The sequence below is a fragment of the Ipomoea nil genome, unplaced genomic scaffold, assembly GCF_001879475.1.
Source record: "Ipomoea nil cultivar Tokyo-kokei standard unplaced genomic scaffold, Asagao_1.1 scaffold0482, whole genome shotgun sequence".
NCBI classification, from domain to species: Eukaryota; Viridiplantae; Streptophyta; class Magnoliopsida; order Solanales; family Convolvulaceae; genus Ipomoea; species Ipomoea nil.
The window spans coordinates 82,400-105,938 of record NW_017616910.1 but is presented as its reverse complement, the minus strand read 5'-3'; the positions used below and the strand labels follow the sequence as shown (position 1 = coordinate 105,938).

The 23,539-nt window shown below is 36.7% G+C and overlaps 3 protein-coding genes across 4 annotated transcripts; 1 reads left to right on the top strand and 2 right to left on the bottom strand.

Annotated features, from left to right (window-relative positions):
* The first annotated feature begins 6,229 nt into the window (after window positions 1–6,229).
* On the top strand, window positions 6,230–9,271 carry LOC109173898 (BI1-like protein). Of its 2 annotated transcripts, XM_019323244.1 has the most exons (5): window positions 6,230–6,550; window positions 7,489–7,602; window positions 8,663–8,820; window positions 8,913–9,146; window positions 9,181–9,271. In XM_019323244.1, exons 1-4 carry the CDS (start codon window positions 6,301–6,303, stop codon window positions 9,117–9,119), a joined length of 729 nt encoding a protein of 242 aa, XP_019178789.1. In that variant the 5' UTR covers window positions 6,230–6,300; the 3' UTR covers window positions 9,120–9,146; window positions 9,181–9,271. The 2 variants fall into 2 exon arrangements, with proteins under 2 accessions (XP_019178789.1, XP_019178788.1); XM_019323243.1 differs by having other exon boundaries at window positions 8,913–9,265.
* A 50-nt stretch (window positions 9,272–9,321) lies between these two features.
* On the bottom strand, window positions 9,322–13,911 carry LOC109173897 (VAN3-binding protein-like). The gene is made up of 7 exons (XM_019323242.1): window positions 13,508–13,911; window positions 12,919–13,062; window positions 10,637–11,075; window positions 10,097–10,339; window positions 9,945–9,994; window positions 9,801–9,858; window positions 9,322–9,720 (listed from the first exon to the last, which is right to left on the bottom strand). The coding sequence occupies exons 1-7, from the start codon at window positions 13,832–13,834 to the stop codon at window positions 9,506–9,508; spliced, it is 1,476 nt and encodes a 491-aa protein (XP_019178787.1). The 5' UTR covers window positions 13,835–13,911; the 3' UTR covers window positions 9,322–9,505.
* Window positions 13,912–16,070: 2,159 nt separating this feature from the next.
* Window positions 16,071–20,331, bottom strand: LOC109173473 (serine/threonine-protein kinase Nek1-like). Its single transcript, XM_019322710.1, has 14 exons — window positions 20,032–20,331; window positions 19,856–19,922; window positions 19,585–19,650; window positions 19,308–19,354; window positions 19,169–19,214; window positions 18,870–18,950; window positions 18,744–18,786; window positions 18,607–18,656; window positions 18,398–18,479; window positions 18,214–18,263; window positions 17,613–17,686; window positions 17,443–17,494; window positions 16,972–17,337; window positions 16,071–16,739 (listed from the first exon to the last, which is right to left on the bottom strand). The coding sequence occupies exons 1-14, from the start codon at window positions 20,115–20,117 to the stop codon at window positions 16,221–16,223; spliced, it is 1,629 nt and encodes a 542-aa protein (XP_019178255.1). The 5' UTR covers window positions 20,118–20,331; the 3' UTR covers window positions 16,071–16,220.
* Window positions 20,332–23,539: the final 3,208 nt, after the last annotated feature.

Sequence of the window (23,539 nt, the reverse complement as noted above, 5' to 3'; positions counted from 1 at the left end):
CGGGGGCATCAGCGAATCGTAGTGTAACCCAATCCACTTCCCCTGATGCCGCTCGATGATATTTCCGAGTTGCCTGCTGGTGTCGAATTCGACCCGACCGGCGAGAGTTGCTGCAATTTTGCCTGCTTCCCCCTTTGTCAGCAGGCTCCGCTGGCTCTCGACGGTCTCACTGTTGAGGAACTCGAATCCATCCCCGTTTGGCGCCGCCGGCCCAGCCGAGTCCTCCTCACCTGCCTCCGCTTCATGGGCCCGGTATTCCACCTCGGGCTCCGCTTGAGGGTAATCCCCTATCACCCTCGTAGGCGTTCCCCTAACGCCCCCATCCGGGGAGTTTCGTCCGCTCGTGGACGTCTCGTCACTCCCCGACCCTCTGGAGGTCGACCCCGAGGTCCCTGACGAGCTTGATGACCTTGCGGGCTCGGGGGCTCGGTCGGGTGTATGATGCGGTCGTTGCTCGACCTCTGTAGAGTAGGACACGATGTCCACCTCCTCGCTACTCTGCTCGACCGTATTGTCGTAGTCTGCGATTGAAGCGTTCTGGCTATCTGAATCTGACATGCTTAGTTCTACCTAAAGGTCGGTCGGGGTTAGTACAGGGGTCGTGAAGTTAGTTCGATGTTAGCTCTATCCTGCTCCTACGCAAAGCTAAAAACAAGGTAAAGAGCTAAGGGAGCAGGAGCTTACCGATTGCTGGTACTTTAGAGAGAACTTGAAGCTTGGCTTTGCTCGACTGGTTCGCTGAACTGACGCTCGGGACTCTCTGAGGGTACCGACTGCTTCAGTGGATTGAGGAAAGTTCAAATGGAGGCCTCAAGGGCCTATTTATAGGAGAGCATTTAGGCGGGAAACCAATCCACTTGCGTGACACGACCCGCACTGATTCCGAGGCCGGCAGTGGCCGACACGTGGTGAGGGAAGGAATGACAGCTGGCCGGTCGGTTTGGTGGCTGACGGTTGGGCTTTTTCATCCCGTCCCGTTTTTTCCCGGATGGTTAAAAAGGCCCGGGCTGGGGGGCTTTTGGTAGGGAATATCCCGACCGACATAAACTCCACCACGACCGGATTGCCTTTGTCTTTGTATTTCTGTCTTTGCAGGTAGCAGGTCGGGCTTTTACAAAGATTCCCGACCGGGAATTGCCCGAGCGCTGGTGTCAACCACCGAGCGGTAGCCCTTTGGCGAGAGAGCTGACAGAGGACACGTGGCGGCTCTTCACGACGACAGGCGGGGCACCCGGAAGGGTGACACGTGGTGGCTACGTGGAGGACATGCCGAACGGCTGGAGACTTGTCCCCGGCATAACGGCTATAAGTACCCACAGTAGCTACAGTGTGGGGGACTTTTGGACGATCGATAGGTTGTTACTAGAGAATCCCGACCGCAGTCAGTCGGTACTCAGAGCAACCAAGTAGATTGTACTTAGGGCCTTCGCCGTGATCAATAAAATCTCTACTTGCTTCGATTGGTCTCGGGTTTGTTTTATATTGCTTGCGTATAATTAGCAATACCAGTGTGTTAATTACCAAATGAAATTACAATGTATCTAAATTGACACTGTCTTACGTATTATTTTTATATTATCGAATGAAACTGCAATTGAATTGAAATGAAACTATAGTTGGGTTGAAATGAAACTGCAGTGTATACAAAATGAAACTGAATTACAATTTCACATATTTAAGTGTATATTGTCCAGCAAAACTGTAGTTATATCAAAATGATATTGTAGTTGTATTGAAATGAAACTGCAGTGTATATAAAATGAAATTGAATAACATTTCGCATATTTGAGTGTATATTGTGCAATGAAACTGTAGTTATTTCAAAATGATAATGTAGTTGTGCTGTAATGAAACTATAGTGTATATAAAATAAAACTGAATAACAGTTTAACATATTTGAGTGTATACCATTGATTGAAACTGTAGTTATATCGAAATGAAACTGTAGTTGTGTTGGAATGAAAATACAATGTATACAAAACGAAACAGAATATGTTATACAATTAAAGTTAATTTGTTGCGGATAGCGCGAAACATGTACCGTTTCTTTTAATCATTAAAAAATGATACTGTTTTGATGTCTAGACCATAATGCATTATATACTGCCGGTCTGCCGTCCACAGTATAATTTGCCGTACAAAACTGATCGGGCCACGCGCGGGTAAACGAGTAGATGCTGCCAACTTGCTTGAGTATCATGGGCCTAATAGGCAAAAGTGTCCATATGAATTTGATTCACAACTACAAATATGGGCCCGTAAATGGTGATGGTGCAACCGCTACACCACAAAACCGTTACGTTTTCCTTCTAGCCGTCATCACAACTTGGGAGTTGTTATACCACGGACCAAGATTCACCTTGCAATGTAGACTCAAGTTCAAAATACATAATTTATATATGGAATAAGGGTTAAATAGACCACTCAACTGCACACAAAATTACAATTAGGCCATTGAACTAAAAAAGAATGTAATTGAGTCATTGAACAACACAAAAACATACAATTTAACCCAAAATGACCTGTTGTAGCAAGTTACCCATTTTTAATTAATTTTTAAAAATAATTTTAAATTTTTAATAAATAATTAATTAAATTAAATTTTTTTTTAAAAAAAAATAGAAACATCCGGCCGGAGACGAATCGTCTCCGACCGGCTTCGTCTCCATGGCCGGAGACGAACCTCCGTCTCCAGCCATGGAGACAAAGACCTTCGTCTCCAGCTATGGAGACGAAGATCTCTTCGTCTCCATAGCCGGAAATGAAGGGGACTTTCGTCTCCATGGCCAGGAGACGAAACCTTCGTCTCCTGGCCATGGAGACGAAGGTCGTCGTATCCATGGCCGGAGACGAAGACCTTCGTCTCCGGCTATGGAGACGAAAGTCTTTGTCTCCATGGCTGGAGACGGAGGTTCGTCTCCGGTCGGCTGTTTCTGTTCCTGTTTTATATATATATATATATATATATATATATATATATATATATATATATAATTATTTATTTATTAAAAATTATTTTTAAAATTTAATTTAAAAATGGGTAACTTCCTACAACAAGTAAACAAGTCATTTTGGGCTAAATTGCATATTTTTGTGTTGTTCAATGACTTAATTGCATTCTTTTTTAGTTCAGTGGCCTAATTGCATTTTTGTGTGCAGTTGAGTGGCCTATTTGACCCTTATTCCTTTATATATTGAATGTTCAAAATTTACATACTAATTGTGAACATTATGTAAATTGTATCTTTGGACTCAAATCCACCTTGCAATGTGAACCCAGGTCAACAGAATAATTTGTCACAAAATGTAACGTTTATTAATGAGTAAATACTCAAAATGGTCCCTCGACTATAGCTAAATTCACAAATTGGTCATCAACTTTCAATTTTAACCAATTAAGTCCTTAACTTTGCAATTTTGACACGATTTGGTCCTCCATCTATTTGACCATTTGTTGACCGTGATCGACGATCTCCAGAAGAACCTTCAGCTTCGTCGGAGCACGTGGAGGCCTCCAGGATGACGTTGCATCGGTTCGGAAACACGTCGCCTTCTTTGCTCTGGTACGAACTCAACTACATTGAATTCAAAGGGAGGATGAAGAAAGGCGACCCAATTTGGTAGATTGCTTTCGGCAGTGGATTCGAATGTAACAGTGCGGTCTGGAAATGCAACCGAAACCTTAAAAACCCGATGATAGACCATGAAATTACATATATATCCTCAAAAATCACACTCAACAAACGGTCAAATAGACAGAGGACCAAATTGTGTTAAAATTACAAAGTTAAGGACTTAATTGGTTGAAATTGAAAGTTGAGGACCAATTTGTGAATTTAGCTATAGTCGAGGGACCATTTTAGGTATTTACTCTTTATTAATTTTAGAGTTAATTCTGGCAAATTATGCGATGCATACGTGTGCACCATGCATGGTGCACACGGATACAAAAACGAAGTCGTTTTAATTAAATAAAAAAAAATCATTTTCGATTGCTGTTAGTTACGTAAACATATGTTCATAATTTTGTAATTTCACATTATGGATTTATAGTTATGAAATTATGGATGTGTAGTTATGCAATTCTGGATTTATAGTTATGAGGTTATGGTGTGTAATTATGCATGAAATTCTGAATGTATAGTTATGAAGTTATAATTTCATATTCTGAATGTATAGTTATGAAGTTATGGATGTGTAGTTATGCATGCAATTCTGAATGTATAGTTATGAAGTTATGGATGTGTAGTTATGCATGCAATTCTGAATGTATAGTTATGAAGTTATGGATGTATAGTTATGCAATTCTGGATTTATAGTTATGAAGTTATGGATGTGTAGTTATGCAATTCTGAATGTATAGTTATGAAGTTATGGATGTGTAGTTATGCAATTCTGGATTTATAGTTATGAAGTTATGGATGTGTAGTTATGCAATTCTGAATGTATAGTTATGAAGTTATGGATGTGTAGTTATGCAATTCTGGATTTATAGTTATGAAGTTATGGATGTGTAGTTATGCAATTCTGGATTTATAGTTATGAAGTTATGGATGTGTAGTTATGCAATTCTGTATTTTGTTTTTTTAAGTCGGATGTCAAAACGACGTCGTTTTTGCAACCGTGTGCACCATGCATGGTGCACACGGTTGCATATCATAACGCTCCGTTAATTTCACTAGAGGTCCCTTGTCTTTGATGGTAATTTCAAATTTAGTCTCAGACTATTGTTTTTGTCATTTAACATCGTAGACTATTATTTTTTGGACACTTTTAGTTATTCTCATGATTTATATTTTTAGTAAGGACATTCTTGTCTTTTCATATTTTTCTTTTGTTATTTTTTCGGTTTCAATCGGTTTAATTGATTTAAAACTTTAGATAACCTTTGATTTTTAGTAACCATATTTTTCAACCAGTTTTTAGTAAAGTTTTAAACCAATTAAACCGGTTAAAATTTAAAAAATAACAAAAAAAATATGAAAGAGACAAAAATGCCCTTACAAAAAACAGGAAAAGTCAAGAGAATGACTAAAAGTGTTCAAAAATAATAGTCTGAGATGTTAAATGATAAAAATGATAGTCTCAGAATAAATTTGAAATTAACACAAAAAACACAGAACATCTTGTGGAATTATCTCTTAATTATACAAAAGAAGTCATATTTTGCTGAATATATTATATATTTTGAAATATATCTCATTACGGTATGCCATAAGACCAATCGGCCTTATTTTTAATTGGGAAAAAGTTTTTTTTTTTTTTTCATTTTATGTTTATCGTTCACCTATATATTCATGTAGTGACCAAGACTATATGGTCTAATGGTACCCGAGTTGGACTTCCATTTGGAAAGTTACGAGTTCGAGCCTCAGTAGAGGCGTTATTGGTTCTTTGTGTTTCAGTAGGTTGAGAAAGTATATGAACACATACTACAATATAATAGGGCCAGTAACATTCAAAAAAAAATATATATTCATGTAGCATTATTATTACAATTTTTTTTAAAAATAAAAGTATATTCATTGACTACTTATAAATTAGTTGTCATAAACACAGATTAATTAAATACTAAAATAACATTAAATAGTCAATAAAGTTAGTGTAAATTAACATAACTAATCAATCGACATATTCAATTGACACATTTATGCGATTTATTTCATCTACCAATCACAACTCATAAAAACAAGAGCTTTAAATTTTGATCCGCATAGGTTTAGCTCACCAGTTCAATATATAGTATTTAAAAAAAAAAAGAACAAGAGTGTTGAAATTTTGAGACAACCACATATATTCAAATTAGTTACGCGGTTAATTTAATAATTACAAAATTTAAAATTTGACTTTTAGTAAGAATAATTTATTGAATTATTAGTCAGTTATGAAAAACATAAACTAATTAATATCATTATAAATTTTTACCAATTACGATCACAAAATATATCTAGTACACACTGTTAAATAATTATTACTGATTTCCTCGTCACTTAAAAAAATAAAAATAAAAACAAGAGGATGGAATTTATGTTACTTGAAGTATTTAACCAGACAAGTCTAGAACGTTTAGGGACGCGAGAACCCACCATCGGTCCAGCCTGTCGGCCACGTGTCAATGCAATGTACACGCGTGACTCGACGAATCACGAAGTTTCTTCACCCCTGCAAGTTGCAACTAACCGCTCCCTGTAAACTCGTATATATTCGTTTTTTCCCTTAGCGTTCACTCATAGCAAAGCAAGTAAACAACGAAACAAGCGATCGGAGAGCTAGTTAGTGCATTTTCTGAACGGAGGCGAGATGTGGAACCAACCTTACCGGAAATCTGACGTGGAGGCCGGAGGCCGGCAGCTGTATCCCACGATGCTCGAGAATCCGCAACTCCGGTGGTCATTCATTCGCAAGGTGTACTCGATTGTGAGCATCCAACTCCTCCTCACCGTCGCAGTTGCTTCCGTCGTCGTCACTGTTCACCCTATCAAACACTTCTTTGCATCCACCGGAGCTGGCTTGGCTGTCTATATTGTTCTCATCATCACTCCATTAATCGGTATATGCTCCTTCAACTTCTCTTCCGTTTTAAATTTTTTGTCATTGCGGTGTTAATTTTTGCAATTTGTTCCTCAATTTCTATTATCATTTCCGTTTAAATAAATCAATTTGACTAAATTAATTTAAAAACTGTAATATATAAACTTATTAATATCGTATATCTATATACTATGTATGGAATGCGGAGTATAGTTTATTTTAGGAATTGCACTTGCACTATTTTAAGAAATATGTAAATTAAAGTGCATTTGCATAAAGCAAAACTGGATAAAGCTTTTAGTATAGATTTTTTACTTTTTATTTTGGTTTACATTTCACTCTTGTATTTAATCTTAAATATAGTAGATTTTTCATGACATTTGTTATTATATGTGTAAGTGTATTTAAATAATTTTTTTTTGAGTTAATTCCAATTTTGGTTCCTGCTAGAAAATCATCATTTGGTCTGACATAACCATTTTTAGTTCTTACTGAACAAAATTGTTGAAATATATTTAAATACAAAAATATTTTGATTTTTTTAATACAATGTAGGTTGATCCGTTATATATATATATATATATATATATATATATATATATATATATATATATATATATATTTATATATATATTTATATTTATATTTATATTTATTTATTTTTAAAAATCCAAAAGACCGAGATATCCTTGTATTAATGATATTTAAACTTTTTCTTTGATAAAAGACAAAAAATAGTCATGCTATAATAATATTATAACCAAAACTAAAAGTAGATTTATGATATAAAAGGACTTATCTTCCACAGATATAAAATGACTTATCTTCCACCTATAAATCTAAGACAAAAAATGAAATTAACTTTTTTTTTTTTTTTGTTTGTTTTGTTATTTACTTCTCCATATGTTTAAAACTGTGAATTTAATTATAAATTAATTAATGGTACGTTTGCTGCAGTGTTGTTCCCTTTGTATTACTATCACCAGAGGCATCCCTACAACTACTTCCTGCTCGGCATTTTCACAGTTGCTATTTCCTTTGCCGTGGGATTGACTTGTGCATTCACCAAAGGCAAGCATTTCAATTTTGTTTCTTACTTCTTTTTTCCTTCCAAGTAAAGTTCTCTTTGTTGTTGGATGATATGATGTTGCTGAGTTCCTTGGCGTGCATGCTGTTGTATTACTCCAAATTTTGGATACGATATATTCTTTTCTTGTGGTCAATGGACAATGGTGATTCCTTGATTCCGTTCTATTGCACCCATGAGAGCGATATTTTGCATTCATACATGTCACTATTTAAGGGAAAAAAAACATTTTAGAGGGACCTTCAACAAAAATATATGTCACTATTAGTGCATTTAAGGGAAAAAAAGTGTTTTGGAGGGACATCCCCAATGAAAGAAATATTATTCAATAAATGCATATACATCACAAATATATACTCTGTATATTATACATGAAGGAAACCAGTTGGGAATATGTACGCATACTAACACGTACAATATAATTAATGACAGTTGACAGTTGTACGTAGTTGATGCATATGCTGTTTGGTGATAACAATTCTGCATTTCTGCACTGCATGTCTGCATTAAAAGTATAATAAAGAGATGCAATAAGCACATGCTGCACGACCAAAATTACTGATATAGCTCAAATGCCAATCTATCTTTTCAAACTAGTGGATCTTGGCCCTTGGGTGCTTGAGTGATCTCGCATCTTTTTGGAGTTGGTGGAATTTTATTTTTGGGGTCTAAGAATTTTTTGATACAAAATAGGGCTAAAATAAGGTATTTAGGTTACATTTAATGGGTCAATAAGTTTTTTTTTTTTTTTTTGAAAACAATGGGTCAATAAGTTATTATTGGATGTATTAAATGTGCATGATGACAAGGCAATCACTGAATCACATGGCATGCCATATAGCCCAGGTTGCATCAAGGTGAGATGGTTTAATTGATTTAGACATTTGGTATAGATTTTTGCTTTTAGAGGTGCCCAGGTGTTGTGACTGTTTTCTTGCTTTATGCGCGTAATATTGGATTACCTCTTGCTGTTGCAAGCTTAACCAGTCAACCTAGTCTTTCAAGGATATTGATCTGTTGGCTGAATTGAATGCTTGGGAACAGGGAGAATAATCTTGGAATCAGCTGTGTTGACTGCAGCTGTAGTGATTTCTCTTACTTTATATACATTCTGGGCCGCAAAGAGAGGCCATGACTTCAATTTTCTTGGACCATTCTTGTTTGGTGCGGTTATGGTGCTGATGTTGTTTGCACTGATTCAGGTAACTTTGACTTCCATCTTTCACATTTACATCTATAATGAATCTCAGATTTTAGCTTTTCGATTTAACAGAAGTTGATGATCCAATTGCAGATATTTTTCCCACTTGGAAGGATCTCCCTAATGATCTACGGGGGTTTGGCATCACTCATATTTTGTGGGTACATCATATACGACACTGATAACCTCATCAAGCGCTATAGTTATGATGAATACATATGGGCTTCTGTTTCCCTGTATCTAGATGTCATCAACCTCTTCCTATCCCTCCTGACACTTCTTAGAGCTGCTGATAGTTGAAAAGACTACGTCTTGTACGTACTCTTTTCTTCCCTTTCTAAATCTAGCTTTGTTCAGTTTTATCTAACTCATGGAAATAGATAAGAAGTGTGTGATTCATTGTATATGAATGATGCAAAGTAAATACCACCTGGCCTGTTATTTCATATATCTTCTGCAGTTGTGCCATTTATCCTTCAATGCCTTTAAAGATCTCTGGCTCTGCATATATAAGTTTTCCAGGATAGAGATAAAGAGTTTTTGTAGCTGACAGATTAAATTACATGAAAAAGATTATATCACATCACAGATTGTTTCAAACAACATTACATATGCATTGTATCTTTTCTGCTACACGTACTTCCAAATCTTATGATAGGAGGGGGGAAAACACGAGGCCGGATGATTTAACTATGTGATTTCCTTTTCCTTTCTGCCACTATAGAGAGAAGCCTTGAAACGCCTTGAGTCCACATATCATACTCTTTCTGATTCTTGCATTCGAACTCCACCAACCCGCGCACCTCAGTCCTCAGCCCAAAGTACCTGCGCTGCTCTCCGTCCTCTAGCAGGTGCCTCCCTGGCCATGCAGGTATGTCCTTGCAAACCTCTATAACCACATCTGCAAAATCATGTTTAATTAGCCTATGACGATATGACCTCAAAACCACATCTTTAGTTCAATGAAATATAGTCACTTACTCTTCTTCTTTTTGGTGACTGTATTTGCCATATACTTGCTTTTCATCTTTAGCACTACCTGTAAGATTGGATGCCATTTAGCATAGAAGTGAATCTCAGATTTTTAAGATAGGTGTTAAGGCTGTATAGTGCCTAGTGCCATACCTCTCCACTGCGATGAATGTAAACAGAAACGATTTTCCAGTGAAGTTCGCCTGTAGATCAGAACAAGTGAACATATCAGGACAACCTATATATGAAGGAAACTATCAATTGTTACCTGAGATTTTCGATCTAGTTAGTATTTCTGTGTTTACCATCGCGTGTTCTCTTGAGAAGCTCACGGCCCCGAGCTAGCAACTCTTGGTTACAAGCACCCAAGAAATTCTCTTCCACATCTAACCCCTCCGAGTAACCATTGTTGTTGTTGTTATTGTTATTGTTGCTGTTGCTGTTGCTACCTGCCCCGGTTCCAATTCCCTTCTCGACGGGGATAACTGTTGCGATATTCCAAACCTCTTTCAGTGCCCTTGCCTTCAATGTAGCTGCTCCACGCAGAGCTGATAGATACATGAGGCGTTTGGTAAATAGCTGTTAGCTGATAACTAATTGATTATATTTAAAATGACTTTATCAAAAAGCAAACCAAAAAAGCTGCATTGAGCAGTTTTTTAAATTTTAATGTTTTGGAGTAATAAGTTATTATAAAAAGTTAATCAATCAAACATTCATATTAATTATTTAACCAAATCAAACAACTAGTGGTCAAACTAGTTATAGGTTAACTATTTTACCAAATTACAGTTAAATTTGTTACTCTTATGAATTGCGGGTTGAATGTTCAGGTTTAATGTCACCTGTGGCTGCAGCGGCGGTAAGAGTGGAAATATCGCCATGGGAGCGCACATTGACAGCGGAGGTGATCGCCGCCGTGAGGTGATCACGTTCAGCTCCCATCGCTTCTGCAGCCTCAACGCATTGCGCCGCCACCAGCATTGCTGCCGAAGCGACGGCCATGTCCGTCTGTGCTGTCATCTCATCCTTCCCGGCAGTCGACGCTGACGCTGCAGCCGCTGCTATTGCGGCCACCGAAGCAGCCACACCGGCCACTGAAACCGCCGCGTGGAGCTGCGCATTTCGTGCCCTGCACTCTTCCTTTTTCTTCTCTCTCTTCTCCTTCAACCATTTCCCCACCGTTTTACCGCCGGGAGCTCCGGCTACACCGCCCACATTGCCGCCGGTGCCGTTCCGCACAGTTGTGAATAGTGGTTGGAGACTGTTGTTTGCTCGTAAGTACTGCAGCCAGCCATGTGTTATAATTAGGCCTTAAATTTTTTATTTTTTCTTTAATAAATACAATAAGGGTTAAATAGCTCATCTAACTGCTACTGTATCTTAAAAAAAACTACAATTGAATATCTAAACTAACCATTTTCATGCAATTAATTCAATTTGTTGAATTTTTCAAGTTTTTTAGCAGGTCATTCATAATTTAAAAATATTTTTTAAAAAATTATTATTTAAAACTTAAAAAAAAAAAAGATTCCCCACCCCCCGCCCCCCTCCTCGAAAACCAAGAATCCTTCTTCGTCTCTGGTTGTCTCCGGCTAGAGACGAAGAAAGTTTCTTCGTGGAGACGAAGAAAGTTTTCATTTTAAAAATAATAATAATAATTTAAATAATAATTTTTAAAAAATATTTTAAATTATGGATAATCTGTTAAAAACTTGAAAATTTTACAAATTGAACTAATTGCATAAAATTAGTTAGTTTAATGATCTAATTATAAATTTTTTAAGTTAAATAGTCTAATTACATTATTGTGTATAGTTTGATAGTGTTTTTTGAATGCTACTAGCTCTATTACATTATTGTGTATAGTTTGATAGTGTAGTTGGCCCGTATTCTTCAAAAAATTAAAGACATTCTCTACTACCTCACTAGCATAATCCCTCAAGCCATCACTCCAAATTATATAACTATATTTTACCCCAGTCAAGTGCCTTAATAATTTTCTTAGTTTGAGTCAAGTTACAAATGTATATCATTGAGTAATAGTTGTGAGCTTTTCTTATCACTCAAAAAAGTAGTATAATATTATTAAATAAAATCTATAGGTTTAGAAAATATATTAAAAGTTATATTATTAAAGGACAATATGAATCTTGTTCTTACCCATACCAATCAATTCGATATCTTTGTACCTTTGCAATTTGGTAGTATGTAACACTCTTTCCAAAGTTTCATTATCATCTTTTTCTTTTTCCTTTATTATTATTTGGCTGTGTTAGTTCAATTATTTTGCATGGAGAAACAAGAAGCAAAGTAAAGTCAAAAAGGAGGATGATTTGATAGCTAAAGCATACTTGTGAAGAAAGAAAAGCAACAAAAGTATTGGTTCTCTTCAAACACGAGACAAAGTGGTTTTTGCTCTTCCCACTTTTGTCTCATCCCAACCCTTTCCATCTTATTAATGCATATAAAGAACCCATCCTTGTCTCATAATGCATCACTTCTAGACACCAAAGTTAAGTGATGATTTCACATTTAGTTCCTCGATTATTGTAACATTTGCTTTTAATTTTTTTTATAACTTTAATTCATTAATATCAATTTAATTGTGGGCCAACATCTGTCAACGATAATGTAAATGTTTTTTTTTTTTTTTTTAAATACTATTGACTTTGTGACCTCTCATTTGGAGAAGCAACAGTTATGCCATTCAATCATAACGTTTTTGGCTTTTTGCAACAACTCATTTTTTTCTCTTTTCTTTTAAACTACTTCTGGCCATTCAGGTCCATAATGTATCAATCAAATTTGATTGTTAAATTATTGAAAATATATTACATTATTTAATTCACTATTAAAATTAGGACAAGCTCGAGAACCCTTCACCATAATATATGAAAATAAATAATTTTTCATTTTTCAATTCATGAGGGACTAATAGGGAGTGGTAATGTAAGGATTGATGGAAATCATTTTCCTTTTAGATTATAAAAGACACATCTTAAATAATTAGAGATAAAATGTGATATTAACTTCAATTTAAAAACTTTATAAAGTAAATCATGGGTATTATCATATGAAATTGAAGTTGAAGGAAAATAATGGAAAACATTTTTACGTATAGTACCTTAACAACATCTTCGTACTCCTCATGAGGGGAGATTGGAGGGCTATCAGTTTCTTCTGTAAGAGGACCGTTGCTGTTGAGAGGTCCACTGCTATGAGACAACCTTCCCGAAGTTAACGGTGATATTTCATGCTCATTGTGCATCTACAAAATCAACCCAAAATAAATAAATAAATAAATCGTACTTATATTGTCTTGATTTTATATCCAAAGCTATTTAGGGTGTGTTTGAAAATTCAAATCATTTTCTGAGTTCTCAATGATCTCCGTTGACTTGAAAAATGACTTCTGTCAAAATTTGACGGAAGACGTTTTCCACAGGTTGACACTTGACAATAACAGTTTTCGGCTAAAACCAGGGCACAAGTTTTCGCCGCCGTCGGGATTGGTTTTCGCAGTGGCAACCAGAGCAGCTCTTATTTTTACGAATTTTTCTTGTCACTCAAAAAAAAATAAAAATACATAACAGTTCTCGAAATTTACCTGGTACAAAATTATTATTTTAAATTTTTTAAAATTATTATAATTCATTAAAATTCAACAAAATAAGTAGGATTAAGTGTGAATAAGTAAGAAAATGTAGACTTACGGATTGTGCCATGATGCGTTCAAGAACCATCTGAGAGGTTGCAGAAGAAGCAAAGCAGAATGTGTTATTCCCGAAGAGTTTCGCCGGCGACTCGTCGTCGTAGAAGGCATTTTCCGGTGCGGCGGCGCCGGCCATCGCACTGACTTTGGGAAGAAAAGACGAAGACGGAGCGGAAGGAGAAAGAGCCTTGCATATCTGGAGAGCAGAGGCGCTCCAGGATCTAGAGAGGAACTCCATGGGCAACCTTGGACTTTCCGGCAGCTGAACTCCGCCGCCGTCAAAGCGCTTCTCCGCCCACAAGGAGTCCATGCCTGAGCCTGTATACATATTATGATAAGTACAGATTTGCAATTATAGTGGGGGTTGTTTAATTGTTTGTGTGAGCTGAGAAACTGAGAGTGCATGTGGTGTGTGTATATATATATATATATTTATAGGCAAATTAAAGCCGCAAAAGCTCAAGAATGAAGAATGTAGGCCTGTACAGAGTGGTCAATGATACTGTTTGACTGGTCGTTATAGGGCCTACCCTTATTCCTGCCACCGGTCTTTTCCGCCAATTATTGAGAATTCTATACTTATCAGTAGTGTAATTAATTAATTCTGTCTTGTGATGGATAATTAGTAGATAGTCTTAGTTAATTTATTAATTACATTGGTTTTTGTTCACAAAAGAATTTTATCCCTTAGCCCCGACCCGTAACTTCATACTGCGGCTATCAGGACTTGATTTTGTGTCTTTGTTCATAATTTATCACTTAAAAATCAAGTGAGCTGTCTATGTGAGACTGATTAGGCTCGAATCTATCACCTCTCACTTAGGAGAACAATCGGATACTATTGGACTACAAAGTCCTTGGTAGACTGATTTATGTTGTTGTAGTCCTAAATCAACTAGAGTCACAATGCGGGCTTCACTAGAGTATACCTTCAAGTAGTAGTTGGTCGAAAGATGGTGATAGAAATTACACTTTACCTGTATATTTACACTTGAGCTCGGACCCTCGGTATATGTACAGGAGACTAGGATGCCCCCTTCTCGAGCATATCCGACCACCTTGAGTCTGTTTGACCCAAGCTTAATTGGAAAATAGTCCTAGTGTGGTTGATAGCTGCGCTTTATGCGCGGGTCACAAGTCCCCATCACATATGATCAGGAAGGATATTCCGAGCTCCAAACCATTATTATCATTAGAGAACTATTATTGCCCTATTGCATCGCTCGATCTTATCACAATAATGCGTATGTTAGGAATCTAATGGGATGTGGCGTTATCAGGACTGCCCTCGTCGGGGCTGGTGTATGTGAGACACATGCATGGTGCACATACATGCCGGATACTCGACGTTTGTTCCCTCTAGACCTCTATATAAGGCGCATTAAATGCCTGAAGGAGGGACTTTTGAACTTTCACTGAAATCATACCTAAGTCCGAGAATGTATGTATGATCACGTATTCAACTACCTAAGACCGTATATTAAGACCAAATATAATATTTCAGCGTATTTGCAATATCAGGGGGATTTACTCAAAGCACACATTTAGATAGCAACTAGTTAATTTTCAAAAAAAGATAGCAACTAGTTTAAGGCAAATTTGACTATGACCTGCGAGCAAGATCAACACCAAGGGGACTCAACCTACTATATGCGTTATCACATCTAAGAGATCCGAATTAGTTTGTCTTTTTCCTCAACACAATTACTTTTACGTCTCTTTATTTAATTTTCCTCAACTATTTTCTATTCTAATTCTACAACTTTATAAAATGTTGTGATGATGGGCATCATTCAAACATTGAGAAATTTAGAAAATGACAAGGAAATACAAACACCTTGCCATTCATTGTTCCCCAATGCCAACATATTTCAGTCTTGAATTGTTAACGTCACATGACGGCAACTTCTGGGTATCTTCTGCAATCTGCAACCAATCAAAGTTTTTTTCAGTGATTGGACAGATAACTAGATCAGGAAGAAGCTGTACGTATATATGGGTTTATGTGTTAAAGTAGAGGTTTCTGGCGTGCCTCTAGACATCATTTTATATAGACCAGACCAAACCAGCCTTTCTGATTCACTGTTACCATATATATATGTCTCAGTGTCAGGGCTGAAAAGGATATACCAATGGGACTTTAGTGGTTTTTGCATGTCAAAAAACCAAACAATGGTTTTTACACAAATGAGGAAAGTGATTTTTGTGATTTTTTTTTTTTTTTCTTGCAAGACTCAAGTTTTTTGTAGGTCCCGCAAGAGAGAGAAAATGAAGGACACGACCTATCTGCGCGTTTGGTGCACATCTCATGCTCACTGCACGCGTCAGCTGGGCGCGTTCATCTTTACTTTATTTTTTTCCCCTTCTTTTTGCTTGTGACGTCTCCAAAATGTGTCTATAATAGTAATACACTACTTTTACCGTCTTTAAGCATCTCTGTATTAATTTTGAAATAATAGTGTTGACCAACTGTTGACTCCAATAGTCGTAAAACCTAGAATAGGATCAATCATCATGACACATTGACACTTGCCACAACTTCACAAGCCAACTTTGAGAACAACTTTTGAAACATGTATGTAGTATATATTATCTTTCATGAACAAGTGATTGTTGCTATCTTCTTGTCCTTCTTCACACTATATATCAAACTTATAGGAAAAATGCAAGCTTTAGAGTGGTTGATCCATGCACTCATCATAATTAACAATTAATCACATGATACAATAAGGTTGAGCTGTAGTGTTCTTGAGACTCTTTGTCAGCCAAATGGCAGTCTCCCTAGGGGAAACCTTTTCAGGCCCAAATGGTTTCAGCAACACTGCAAGCTCTTCAAACCTCTCTTGTTGCATCAGATGTGCGCTAAACTCGAGGACCCCTTCCAACGCCTCGGCCCGCTGCTGGAACGATGACGTGTCGAATCTTTGATTGTACTTCGAACATTCCCTTCCATTGCCATCTGGTTTCTGGACTATGCACATTTCTTTCGTTATCAATCGATCACCCCCAGTGTCTGAAGACATCGTGGATGGCGTTTTCGGGGCGGGAAACTCCACCATTTTGTCCATTCTTGGAGCGTTCACGGACACACCAAGAGAGTCCACGCTGCAAAGTAGACTAATAACGTTATGTTTGCGTCGTGGCTCCACCTTTGCGGGCCCGTTTGACACTCGGGGAGAAGATCTTTGCGCTGATTGTGATCGTTTGCTGACCGGAGTGTGTGAAACTGGAAGCTGCAGGTTAGAAACCGGGGCTTAAAAGAGACACAAAGAGCCAAATGAAGGCCATCTGTGTTGAGCATATAATATATATAAACATAAATGTGCAATCCAACTATCAGCTTAGGCTTTTAGTTGAGATGGAGCACATGCTTCAATTATCTGCACCTAAATGTAACAGATCGTTACAATAATTGGTGCAACCGTTATCACTGTTAGTAAAAAAAACAGACAACATTAAACTCACAAGTTCACGAGTTGAACCGGGGTTGGATATCTTCAATGGAGGAGACTCTTTCCTAGGAGCTGCAGAGGTTTTATTCGAACTTATAAACCTCGGGGACTCTGAAAACTTTGGTATACTGGAAGGACTTTCCATGGATGGTTTCGATAAATTTTTATTCAAAGAGCTGAGGAAATCTTGAGCTTTAAGAGATAGTTCTGATTCAGAAACACCAGGCTTCAAGGCCCTATCACTGCTACTTTTAGGCTCAACAAATCTTGTTTTCTTTACATTGTCGAAACCAGTGCTGTTTACAGGGCGAGTGTCCAATGCATGATTAATCCTCGAGACGTAAGGCTGAAGATGGGGGTGTCTCAGCAAGTCTGCAGCCTAAAACGGGATGTTAAAGAGAATCAGAGAATTGTGAAAGCTAAGGATGAATCAAACAGGTTTTTGTTCCTTATTAGCATGAAATCTTTACTAGGATGTATGTACATTTGGTCTGTGTTGAGGGTTTTTTCTCAGCATACTCTTGACGATCCCCCGGCTGTGACGAAGAACAACAAGAGAAGTTTCTGAGCAACAGATTATAGCAGAAGCAGAAGCAGAAATTGAGCATTCTGCAGGCTAAGATATGCAGAATGGGGTGAAGTAATAACACTCACAATGCACCAGAATAAGTTGTGGGAAGTGGAGCCATTATGCATTTATTTATCTTGTTGATCAGACCTTGCATATCCTGCATTGCAGAAGGCAAAAGCCATATTGATGAAAAGATGACCAAAACGGGGACAACCTCAACCAAGTTGGTTAGACTATTGGCCTGGCAACCACAATTTGTTCGAAGTTCGACTCCCAGTGGGAGCAGCCTATCGGCCTTCTTGGTCAACCTAGGCTAGTTTACCTTCTTATGATCCTTTGCCAGCTAGGATCACAAGGCGGGACTTACCCAATGCACACCTTCAAATAGTGGTTGCGGGTTTCCATCGTCATTAAAAAAAAAGATGATCAAAACGGGGACAACCTCAACCAAGTTGGTCAGATCTGTTGGCTTGGAAACCACAATGTTCCAAGTTCGACTCCCAGGTGGGAGCGGCCTATTGGCCTTCTAGGCTGGTTTACCTTCTTGTGGTCCTTTGTCACCTATTGTTACAAGGCGGGATTTACCCAGTGCATACTTTCAAATAGTGATTGCGGGTTTCTTTCGTCATTCAAAAAAAAAAAAGATGACCAAAACCTGCATATAGCAATGCATATATGACTTACAAATGCTGTGAATGCAGGTCTGTGAGCAGCCATCTCATACATGCAGCAACCTACATTGCAGATAGGAGTTTGTTAACAATAAGCAAAGAAGAGTGTATTCTGCATTGATTTTCGTATCCTGTTGAGTAAGATTAATTCAGTCGAGTCTCGATTGGGTTCCATTCGAAGGGAGAAATAGGCTTACCCAAAGACCAGATATCTGATTTGGAACCATAAGGTATGTCAGCAAGAAGCTCTGGGCACATGTAACATGGAGTTCCCACCACCTACAACATAGCAGATAATATAATATAAAATATAAATGTCTAGTCTCACTGTCAGTTTAAACTTTTAGTTGAAACGGAACACATACTTCAATTATACGATATGTATAACCATAATGAAGGTACATACCGAAGAAGCTAGGTCACCGGAGGACAAAACTTTAGCAAGACCAAAATCACCTACACTCAACCAACCAAACATTGAATTAAACAAGCCAAAATAGTATGAATCATATCCAAGATTCAACCTGAGGTAAATGCTTTTACCTAAACGTATATCGTGATCTTTCGTTAGGAATATATTTGAACACTGAATCGATCAAACGCTTTATATCAGTCACAACACAGTTTTTTCAAGGATGCTAGATAGATTTTCAAGCACATTTCACCAACCTTGACATCGCGGTGAAGAATATGATTTGTGTGTAAGTAGTCTAGTGCTATCAACAATTGCACCAGCCATTTGCAGAGCTTCTGTTCATACATTGTTCAAACACTTAGATAAAATTTCTAGACTTCTATGAATCATATGAAAAAGGGATTTAAATGTTGAGTTTGTAGCATCTAATCCCTGTACAGTGGGGCCCCAAATCGCTTCACTCTTATATTCCTTATATGAGACAGACTCATATTCCTAATCCCTATATGAGACGAACTCAACAGTAAACTGTAAAGTAAGTCAGTTAACCTACCTCCTCAGAGAAGAGTTCTCCATTTGCTCTATTGATGGCTTCTCCCCTTCATTCATACAAAATAAAGTCAATATAGAACAAGAAATATAACATGATAACCCCTAGGGTTTAAATGTTTGATCTCTTCAACTTTACTTACATATCTCCTCCTTCACAATACCCTAAGATGATGCATACATAACATCCCTGAAAATGATGTTATCACTTTGAGAATGGAACACTAATATTCTTTCAAACCATAAAGCAATCATTACTCAATAAAATTGATTTGCTATAGTTAAAGGCGGGCACGGGCTCGTTCAGGACTGAACCAACCTTGAATCGGTCTAAAAGAATCAGCCTCTGCCTATCTAAAATTTGATTTCGGAAAATCATTATAAAAATGTTTTTAATAATAGGGGAGTTTGATGAAGAACCTTCTCTACCCAGGAATCTTTGTACTCCACAATGTATGGATTTCTTGCTTTGGCAATCAACTCCATCTGCAAAACAAAAAAACCAAAATGTCATGATGAATCAGCTGCAAGCCTGCAATGAACACATCACACATTTGAAATGGAGAACACTTCAACAGTTCAACATCACCTACTTAACCTACACTCTTTCGTTATCGGCTTAAACTTTTAGTTCGAGACAAAACACATCATAACTAACATTTTTCCTTAATTTTTCAGAAGACCAACTAACCTCTTGGTGGGCAGATCTGCGGGTTCTCTCAGTCTGTCGAGCAAGTCGAATTTTCTTCAGAACATATCTTCAATATAATGCCAACAAACATTCAAACCAGACATCATATATATACACACAAACATAAAAGCAAACAACTTCAATGCATATATATATAATATGACTTCTTGTCTTACTTCTTCTTTTCTTGTCTGTGTCTGACAAGCAGTGCAGAACCAAACGATCCCTTCCCAATCTGCTCCAGAATTTCATAATTTTCCATTCTAATACTCACACTTCAATTCACACCATCACAAAACCATATATATATGTAAACAACAAAAAGCTCAAAACTTTCAACTCAAAAAGATGGAGAAATTTGAAATTCAAGAATGTGGAGTGCCCAGATCCACCAATAAGAATTGCAGAAGATGAAATTGAAGTTCAAACTTATAAGGGAAGAGGGGGTGATAGATAGATGTAGCATATATATGGTATGAGTGTAGAAAAAGGTGGCAAACTGGCAATGTATATATATATATTGTTGTTGTTTTCACAATAGGTTATATGATTTGATGTATTATTCGATTTGTATTTTCTGAAAAATAGAGGAACAGGGGGGCAGGGTGCATGGACAACATAAGGACGTACGTTTGGGTTTATGTTTGATGAGCAATCATACAATCATATGGGGTTTGATTTGATTCATAATTCCCCAACAACGACTTTTTTGTGCTGCTTTAATTGTAAGACTGCTCAACTGTATTTTTCTTTGTCAGCCTACTGCTACATAATTTCAATTCGAGCCTCAAGGTCGAGTTTGTCACACAAATCTTCGTAGTGTGATTTGTGTACTATTATTACACATGAACAAAATTTATCAGTATACATACTCGGGTAGTGGCTCCGAGTAATCTCTGAACAACTAACAGTTGCATTAACAATATGCTTACCAGCTATTCCAAACGGTTGGATTTAAGAGGTGTTAGGTAAACAGCTATTAGCTAATTTAGTTAGTGAGTTTGACTAGTTTATAGCATTAATTGGCTGATTATAGAGCTGATAGTTGATTACATACAAATCATTTCTCAAAAAACTGATTGGAAAAGTTGTTTTGAGTAGCTTTTTGATTTTTAGGATTTTGAAGCAATGAACTGTTATAAAAAACTAATTAATCAAACACTTATATTGACTGTTTAACCAAGTCAAACAATTAATAGTGGTCAAATAATTTAAAATTAGCTGATAAGCTAACTATGTTCTTGATTATTAGTTAATCTCCAGGCTAGTTGTCCCATCCAAAAGAGGTGCCTACAATTATCAAGAGAATTAGTCACTGTGTTTGATAGTGGAAACTCTGGGTATACCTAAACAAAAAAAACATATATATTTTTTCTGATATAAGGAAGAAGAACAATTAGATGAAATCAAACAAACCCCAACACAATGCTGTCATGCATCTAATTATGAACCAAAAAGTTGTATCTTTACGAATGCATACATTAATATTATACTATGCTTTGTTGGTAATAGAGCATTGGGCTATTTGCTACTGATTAGGGTTAAATGCATTTGATTATGAAACTGTTCAGGATATTAAAAGTATATTATTTGTATACTTAATATACATTAGTTGATAGTATAGCCACGCAATAAAAATTATACTAAAACTTAATTAGTAGGGTAATAAGAAGAAATACAATGTGACATGGGAGTTAAAGTGTAAGCAAAAGTGTGAAGCAGTGGTTGGAGATGTGATGGGAGGTTAGTGAGATGTGATATTTTATTGATTATTGGTGAAATGGAGTTGTCAAGCAATCAAAGCTGTGGTTAGGTTCAGTTTCATGATTATTGGATATCATTATATTACTTTTGTAATTAACTCATACTCTTCAACATTTGGGCCCAATAAATAATGGGCTCAATGAGCCCAATAAATGTAAGCCCGAATGGTTTGTTTAGGCCCAAAGTCTGGCTGAAATGTGACCCGAAAACTTAAATTACTCTCATCTTCCGGATAAGAGTGGTGATGGACTCTTAGTTTTGAAGTTCAAAAACTTACTCCGTATTACAATCGTTATGCTGTAAGTACGTGCCCACCTTACATGATGCGTACGAATTTATATCCATAATTTTTAAATTTTCGGTGAGCTAAAATTTATACTTTTAGATTCATAATTTTTAAAATCGTAGGATCCATAATTTAAATACAGTAAATTCATAATTTCTATACAGTAGATTCATAATTTCTATACTGTTCAACAACTGGAATCTAAAGTATAAATTTTAGCTCACCGAGATTTTAGAAATTATGGATATAGATTTGTGCGCACCATATACATGGTACTCACGGCATAATTTGCCTCCGTATTAGTATATGGATTCTAGGATGTCATCCTAGGCCTAAAGAAATTCTCATAGAAACCTCAAAGGTAGAATTGCCCATCCTAGGCGCCCCACACTCTAACCCGACAAGATTGTGGAAATCACAATGCATTTCAACAACCTAAAGTTCTTGAATTGTCTTGCCCATAGCTCCCTATCACGGCCAATTCCATACATAGCCACATTGTTATTGCCAGCAAAGAAAGGCTATTAACTCAAGTACATGCTGCGCTCTTACTTGGGAGTATTATTGATAAATGAGGTAAATCATACTGTATCTCAACAACCTAACATGCTTGAATTGTATTGCCCATAGCTCCATATATGTCACGGTCAATTTTATACATAACCACATTGTTATTGCCAGCAAAGAAAAGCTTTAACTCTAACGTTTCAAGATATAAATTAATTTTCTAAAAGAGTTAATACCCAAAATCGTCCTCGACTATAGTGGTTTTTCTCAATTTCGTCCTAAACGACTTTGGTGACCTAATATCGTCCCATACTTTTGTGTTTCGCTCAATTTAGTCCCAAACTTTTGTGTTTTTGCTCAATTTAGTCCTTCATTTGTTATTCTGTCCATTTAGTGTTAAATAAATAGACAATTCAGTAATTTTAATATTGACATCTCTTTACTCATACATGTGAACTGCGAAATCTTTTTTTTTTTTTTTACGAATTACTCCCAGAATTACTCATAAAACTGCGAATATAAAATTTGATTTGCAGGTCCGGGAGTAATTCTGGGTGTAATTCGTACAAGAAAGAGGAATTTCGCACTTCACAAGTTGAAAGTAAAGAGAGATCAATATTGACATACTGAATTGTCCATTTATTTAACACCAATTTGACGGAATAACAAATGGAGGACTAAATTGAGCGAAACACAAAAGTCTGGGACGGTATTAGGTCACCAAAGTCGTTTAGGACGAAATTGAGAAAAACCACTATAGTCAAGGACAATTTTGGGTATTAACTCTTTTCTAAAATATTGTACTCCATTTTCGAGGTTCCCAGGCCACTACCTCTATCCTGGAGTCCATACCTCCAGTTAGTAAAAATTGAATTATGCACTTTGCAAAATGTAACTGTTAATAAAATAAAATTATCAATTTTTTGATTGATTAACCAATTGAGTTGTGTCTAAGGCAAGAAATTTATTTTCTGAATATGGGTATGAGGTAATAGAGATCCAACATTATATTAAAAATTAAAGGTGAGTTTTTTCTTATGTTTTTCAAGTTTCTAAAGCTTAATAATAAGTAATGGGGAAGTGGGGATGAAATGATAACAGATTTTACCAGTCTTTATCTCTATCAT

Excerpts from the sequence above, each read along its gene's own strand:
- LOC109173898 (XM_019323244.1), top strand. The coding sequence starts at position 6,301 with ATGTGGAACCAACCTTACCGGAAATCTGACGTGGAGGCCGGAGGCCGG. Across the intron at positions 7,603-8,662 it reads GACTTGTGCATTCACCAAAG|GGAGAATAATCTTGGAATCA; the intron begins GCAAGCATTTCA and ends GCTTGGGAACAG. Across the intron at positions 8,821-8,912 it reads TGTTGTTTGCACTGATTCAG|ATATTTTTCCCACTTGGAAG; the intron begins GTAACTTTGACT and ends ATCCAATTGCAG.
- LOC109173897 (XM_019323242.1), bottom strand. The coding sequence starts at position 13,834 with ATGTATACAGGCTCAGGCATGGACTCCTTGTGGGCGGAGAAGCGCTTT. Across the intron at positions 13,063-13,507 it reads AACGCATCATGGCACAATCC|ATGCACAATGAGCATGAAAT; the intron begins GTAAGTCTACAT and ends TTGATTTTGTAG. Across the intron at positions 9,721-9,800 it reads AGTCACCAAAAAGAAGAAGA|ATGTGGTTATAGAGGTTTGC; the intron begins GTAAGTGACTAT and ends ATGATTTTGCAG.
- LOC109173473 (XM_019322710.1), bottom strand. The coding sequence starts at position 20,117 with ATGGAAAATTATGAAATTCTGGAGCAGATTGGGAAGGGATCGTTTGGT. Across the intron at positions 18,787-18,869 it reads TTCTTCACCGCGATGTCAAG|TGTTCAAATATATTCCTAAC; the intron begins GTTGGTGAAATG and ends TGATCGATTCAG. Across the intron at positions 17,495-17,612 it reads ACAACTTATTCTGGTGCATT|CCGGGGGATCGTCAAGAGTA; the intron begins GTGAGTGTTATT and ends TCTTCGTCACAG.